The following is a 6,849-nucleotide window of genomic DNA, read 5'->3' as shown; positions in this document are numbered from 1 at the left end:
GCAGCGAGGTCGTCTACATGTTTCTGTCTTTAAGAAGGAGCTTGTGAAACAGCAAAGGGGATAAGGGATACTTGCTTCCTTAGAAGCATAGAAATTTCCTTTCAGAATAAAATAAGATAAAGGTAGCTGCCAGCTTTTGAGTGCTTCTACTTTGATTCCCTGCCTCCTCCTCCATCTGCATCCAGCAGTGTGAGTTACAGAGGGGTGACAAAAGTGACAAGGCAGTGAGGGGAAGAAAAACTTGTTTGCAGCCACAACCCATCAGGTCTTTCCTCATCTCCTTTCCAAGGCAAAGGCTCTGCAATTCCTACTGGAAAAAGGTACTGACAGGTACTTTTTTCATTCTCAGGGCTCCCCTGGAATTACCTGGTATGACCTCAGGGCCCACTTAAGGTCCAGATGTGCGGCATAGCTGGGGCTGTTGGTACTGTGACTCTTGTATTGGCTACCCTGGGTTTGTGCTCTTGTCCTGAGGGTGCTTCTTCCAGGCAGCTGCTTGGCTCTTAGCAAAGCAGAGGATACTCCTCCTCTAGTCAGTTTAGGGTACCACTGAGTGAGTCCCTTTCTTCCTTCTTTACAGTGAAGGTCATTACAAACCTGGGGACCATGGCTGTCTGTTATCAACTGTTCATGGAGTTAAGTTCTTGAGTTGGTGGTGCTGAACATCTTCCCTGGGTTTAGATGGGACAGAACCCAAAATTCTCTTTGCCTGGGAGGCCAGAAGAGGCATGCAGGACTGAATTTAAACTTGATTCAAATGTTGTTTCTTTTTCAGGTTTTCTAGTGAGACAGACAGTAATAAATATTTGTCGGAGAAAGAGGCTGGAAAGTGACTCATACAACCCCCCCCACGTCTGCTGAAAACAGAAAATAGCAGATATTGTCAATAAATACCGGAACAGGCAGCTGGAGCCAGAGTTTTATACCTCACTTTTCCAGGAGGTTGGGCTCAAGAACTGCAACCCCTAGGTCATTATCCTTCCAGGACAATTAGATCAGAGGTTGGTGGCTACATGAATGAAAACAGTTTAATAACAACAACAAATTTTCTCAGCCCTCCAGAATTCAGGAAATCATGTTCTAGCACAAGTCAGCAGATACCATGTGGGAGGAATGAGAAATGAATCTGAAGCATTGCAGTTGGGATATTGAATTGATTCACCTACCCTCAGAAGATTACTGAATTCTAGTCTTCCTGGATGCTAGCAAAATAATCTTTTCACCCAGTCATCCTTTCCCGACTAATTAGGAACTGTAGGTGTCTTGCTCTGAGGGGAAAACAATCAAAGTAAGGCCATCTCTGCATATGAGGATGGAAATAAGAATACAAACCAACCTGCCATTAGATGCCTTGCTACACGTGGACCACGTGTCCAAGGGCAAGAGAGCAGGATCTTTCCTTGGAGGAGGAGTCTGTTCCAGAGCATTAATTTCCCCTGTAAGAACTTCAAAGACATTTTGAGTCCCCCTTCAGTGCTCCACAGAAGATCCTTCACTGGGTGTAACCCATCTGTGTACCAGAAGCCAGAGGAGGAAGATGACTTGGAAGAAGCAGGCCCTGAAAGCCAAAGCCCAGATGCTGTATGTGGCCACTCCCACCAGGGCTCCAAGTGAGTCCATCTGCATATGAGGCAACCACCATCGCCTGAAATTAACTGACTTTCCAAAAAGAGTTATTATTGGATAGAGCTTTTGATTCTATAAAAGCGAGGTTATGACTTTCAAGTCTGTTGCAAAATGTCACATTTAATTTCAGTAGTTTGATTTTTATGTTTTAATTTTTTTATGCAACTACTTAATTTATTTTCAAGTGTCTGTATCACCTCCTCACCATTTCCATAAAAAGTATAAACATCACTTGCCTTCCTTCCATTGGATTGAAATCTGAGATTTTGGGGCTGTCTCCTCCCTGTTATTTATAGCATGAGCAGTTTTTGCAGCTTCTACAACACTTTTCAGAAGCTCCTATTAAACAGACTAAACAACTCAAAAAGAAAATTCACAAATTCATCTTTTCCCTATTAATTCCAATGCCATGAAAACCCCTTTGGAGTTACAATTCACATTGTTTTGAATCTCCTGTATGTTCTTATGTTCGGCAGCAGTGCTTCTCTTCCACCTAGGTCAGGAGTTTTTATTTTCAGCCTGTGGCTTTGATGTGTTCAGGACTCAAAGGATGTGCTGGGAAGAGATGTTTACAGCTACGGTTGGTATCTCAGGTGTGGTGGGCGCGGGCAGCCTTGGGAGCACCTCTGGATCCCGGCGCATCCCAGCTGGTGTTGTTGCAGTGCATTGTGGCTGACACTCCTGGGGAGGTGCAGCATGACAGCAGCAGGATCCTGATGCTTCCAGCACCAGGTAATGGAAGAGGATGAGTGAGCAGGAATTTGGGGAACTCTTCACATTATTTTCAAAGTGGTTTTAATAACAGTGCTATGCATTGCAGTAATACTTGTCAGGCATTGGATTTTGATATTTCAGATCTACTTTTTGCGACAGTTCTGACCTGAAGCGGTCTTAATTGTTTCATTACAGCTTATCTGCCAAGGACAGACCTCGCTCCTGGCTTTCCTTGTGGTTTTTCACAAAGAGTTCATGGAAACAGGCCCCTAAAAATACATGTGAAAGGGCTTTGAGGTGGTCAATCAAGGTGATGTGTGCTTGTTGCAGGGAACAAGTGCACTGTCTTCTCAATTCAGGAGCTCTGGAATTTGATCCAGATGAATAAAAAGTGAAAAAATGAAACCACCCAAAGAAAACCCCTGTATCAGGATGTGTGCTGGCTGGCCCATACCTGTGTGCTGCCCAGGTGGCATGTGGCAGAAGGAGCTCCAGGTCAGTGTTTGGGTACATTGGCCAAGCTGTGCAGGGAACTTGGACAGCCTCATTCCTCTGCCAAACTCTTGCCAGGAGCAATTTAATGCATGGACGCTAAATTTACCCACGCTGTATATGTACCTATGGGAGCTAATTAATGGCCAAACACACTTGAGCCCACTGGTTTAAAAGGCATGAGCAATGCATGTGTAACCAATAAACATCCTGAGCAGCCCCTGTGTCTGCACACTGACAGTGTAAAAGGAACCCCACCTACTATGGCTGAGTGTTACAGCCCTGGCAGATGCAGCGCAGCTGCCAGGTAGTCAGGAGCAGTCACAAATGCAAATGGGCCTTGGGGCAAACCCTGAGTGGTTTCTGACAGGGATAGTCAAGTAGACTGTCTTAAGATTTACTTTCTTTAAAAAGACCTGTGCTTGGCTGAAGGGTTGTCTTGGGTCTATTTCCATGTTCACCTAAAAACATGCATGGGAGCAGTAACAGCTATGAGAGCCATATGACTTGGCAGGAGTCTGGAAAGAAGGGAACTTGGGCACATTGTGGCCACTCCCAGTGCCAGGGGATGGATGTATCATGGATCATCTGAGTTGTAGAACCAGCCGGTGAGCAGGTTACAGGTGGTGTGACATGGCTGTACGTGGTGGGATTGGCTCTCTGGAAAGTTGAGCCTTCAGGAAAATCACAGTTCACTATAAAAATGTGATGCAAAACTGCTGCCTGCCCTCATGGTTTGGGTGCTGGTCACAGCAGTGGGCACCCTGGGCAGACTGTGCCAGTGCAGGGGTGCATGCAGGGACTGTCACTCCTTCCCCAGGATATGTGGAGGTCTCAGGCTTCATAACAAAATGCACCCCACCAGTCTGGGAATTACATCCTTCCCTCTGAAAGTCTGACCAAATTCCAATGGCTTTAGCTAGTCCAGGGTACTGTCTTGAGAGCTTTTCCCCTGAAGGGTCGGAGCTAATGAGGTTTATTTCCATGATGACTTGCAAGAGTTATCCAAGAATCTAGATTTTTTTTTTCTGCATAGAATTCCTGACTTGATGCGTGAGTGGCTTGGGTCAGCATCCCTGTCCATCAGAGGGGATGAGGGCTAACACCACCCCTCAGCACTCAACCTGCAAGTGTTCCACAGTAATTAACCTGGGGACGCTTTTCATCCAGCCTTTCAGTTTGAGTTCATAATTCTGTTTAAACAGAGCAGGAAGTGACCACTGTTACATTGTTAAACACAGTGTTGAATTTCCATTTTAGTACCTTAATAGAGGCTTTTAAAGAAAAGCCATTCTTTTAAAGGTACTTCTAGGAAGGCATTAGAACCTTACAGCAAGCAGGAGAGGGGGAGGATGGTGCCTGTGGAAATTGGTGCATCTGTGGGTAGCAGTGTGCAAGGCTGGAGGGAGGAGCAGCCCTGGCTGCCCCAGGCCATACCTGCTGGGTGCTCCGTAGGACACAGTGTTTCTTTTCACAAGGTTCTGGGTGCCCAGGAAGAGGACAAAACTAAATTTGAGCCTCACAGACAAATTTGATGCATTTTCCTGATTGTGTAATTGAGTGATACCTTTGAAGGCAAACACAGCCCTTTTCCCCATGGATTTAGCAGGAGCAATTAGAAGTGAGAATGCCAGATATCATGTGCTTCAATCATAGACAATTTGTATTAATTCCTATATGTTGCCAAGATATGAACGTTCTGTTCTTACTGTATTTTTCTGTAAATATTCCTGGCGCTAAGTTGTAAAGTAAAGGTAAAATGTAAATATGAAGATGTGAACTATGTTCCGTTGTCTCTAGTACTTTCTCTCTTATTTGTTTAGGGAAGGCACACAAAGGCTTGTTTGTATTTATGCCAATTCTTTGTCCAGAAGAAACACATCAAATATTGAATGTAACACAATTAGTCCAATAAATTTTAAAGATTCTTATCTAGTAACTTTGCACTGGTCAATTTTTAGTATTTTCCAAACCTTGGTTGAAATTCTCCAATGGAGATGTTTCCCAGGACAACGGGAGATAGAGGGTGTGCAGAATTGCACACCCTCTGCCCCTCAGTATCTCTGGGAACAGTGAGGCTCATAGGTAAGAAAATCATGTTGCATCTCAATAGTCTGGAGAGTGAAAACATTAAAGTGACTTTTGAAGGGAGCCTGATGCTCCTACCAGTATTCTCCAGTCACTCCATGTGCTGCTTCCCATCTCAGTGTGGACACCCATCCAGACAGGGAGGAGCCATGTGCTTCAGGTGCAGAGTCCTGTGAGGGTGAGGGTTCTGCTGTCTGGGCAGACAGGGGAGAAAGGAGAGAACTCCTCAGCTTTGGATTTGGAGAGGAGCTGTGCAGCACTGGGGCCTGTGTCCCACGAGGGTGATGCACCCAGTGAGCCCTGGGGAACTGGTGGATTAGAGAGAGGGTTTGCTGGTGCCATCCAGCCAGATCCCCATGGACCATCTCTGAGCTCCTTAAGGAGGGGATGAGTTCCCAGTGTGGGTCAGGGCTGCAGGACTTGCATGTGTTGGTCTTTGCTGCTGCAGTGCAGGGGCTGTTTCTCTGGCAGGGGCCCTGTGCTGTCCCTGGGATTTCACCTTTGCAGCAGCTCTGGTGCTTTGCCCAAGCTGCCCAACCTGAGGACTAGAACAAAAACACTGAAGTGACTGTCCATAGACCTCAAGCTGGGATATAGGAACATTTGTTTTCCTGTTGGCTTCATCTTCAGTAACTTCAGCTGGTGCCACCCACCCAAGCTCCTCACCACAATACTTCAGGGAAGGTGTGGTGGCTTCAGAGAGAACCCTTCGGATGTTCTCTCCCAAATTTGCCCTAAACCAGGATAGAAGGTTAAGGCAGGTCCCACAATGATCTCTGAAGAATCACAAACGTGAGTGATAAACAGTTGAGTATCTTCCTCCGCAGTCCCAAATTGCACGGTCAGGCGCAGGAAGGGCATTCTGGGGCTGGTTTGGAGCCTGATGCTTTCTTCTTTCCTACTGGGGAGGGATTGATACTCCCAGCTGTTTTGGGAGGCTGGAAATCTCACCTAAGGGTTTGAGTTGGAAGTGGGTCTCCATCAGCCAAGTTTTGGAGCAGGTGGTGTTTGGCAGATGGGGCCTGTGTAGGTGCACAGTGGGGAACAACCTTCCTCTCTGAGCCCAGGAACTCAAAGGCAACTCCAGTGGCCTCCAGGTCCTCAGAGCAGGAGGGCCCAGCCAGAAGCAGCTCCTTGGTTTCTGTGAAAGGTCCCCCATGCCCCTCAGGTGCTCCATTCCATGTGAGTGGAGGGACCTGGCACCACCAGGTGATTGCTGCAAGAACAGGAATAATAAATCCTGGGATGAGGCAGGAGTGGCCGCAGTGTGAAGCAGCCCTGGCTGTACCCTCTGCCCCAGTCAGAAATGAGATTTAACTTCTAAATTGTTAATGAAGGGGAGCTGCTCTGTGGGGCACGCATCAGCTGGCAGCACCCCATGTCAAGCAGAGGAGCTGGTGGCAGGTTTGCCATGGGAGTGTAGAGGAGATGACTCCTCCCCAGTGCCCTCTATTTTCATCAGCTATTCCTATAAACTTCCTGAGAAAGCAGAAGCACGGCACACCAACACTCAAGATGCCTGTTCTCACTGTAGCACAGCTGGTTTTCACCACAAATGAAGCCAAATTGCAGTACAGATAATTTTCCAGGGTGAAATGTAATTTAATTACTGCTTTAAACTGAGAAAACGTTTGGCTGCTTGCAGTGAACAAATGTCTGTCAGGACGTGTCAGGTAAGTGGCTGAAGGTGGAACTGGTGTGAGCTATGGCTGCTGGCATCCCCAGCACACTTGCTGCAGTGATGAGTGCAGGGTGTGTCCAGGCCAGGAGGTGCTGATGTCCCTGGACCATGTCAGTGCCCCCAGTGTCCCTGGCCCACATCTGTGCTGCTGGGATGTCCCTGGTGACGCTGGGCTGCCTGATGCCCGCACTGACTGTGTCCCCCAGGGCAGCCAGGTGTGCGTCAGGTCATCTCCATGGCAACATCCC

The 6,849-nt window shown here is 47.2% G+C and overlaps 1 protein-coding gene across 2 annotated transcripts in view; it reads left to right on the top strand.

Annotated features, from left to right (window-relative positions):
• The window catches only part of RALGAPB (Ral GTPase activating protein non-catalytic beta subunit), a 63,726-nt gene extending 58,958 nt beyond the window's left edge, over window positions 1-4,768 (top strand). For both annotated transcript variants that reach the window (XM_014310080.2, XM_005428380.3), the window contains exon 29: window positions 776-4,768. In XM_014310080.2, the coding sequence (XP_014165555.1) occupies window positions 776-861 (86 nt within the window). In that variant the 3' untranslated portion in view covers window positions 862-4,768. The remainder of the gene's footprint in view (window positions 1-775) is intronic.
• The last annotated feature ends 2,081 nt before the right edge of the window (window positions 4,769-6,849 follow it).

This window comes from Geospiza fortis, unplaced genomic scaffold (genome assembly GCF_000277835.1).
Source record: "Geospiza fortis unplaced genomic scaffold, GeoFor_1.0 scaffold657, whole genome shotgun sequence".
Classification (NCBI taxonomy): domain Eukaryota; kingdom Metazoa; phylum Chordata; class Aves; order Passeriformes; family Thraupidae; genus Geospiza; species Geospiza fortis.
The sequence above is the reverse complement of the archived record's forward strand: the minus strand, read 5'-3'. Positions and strand labels throughout refer to the sequence as shown.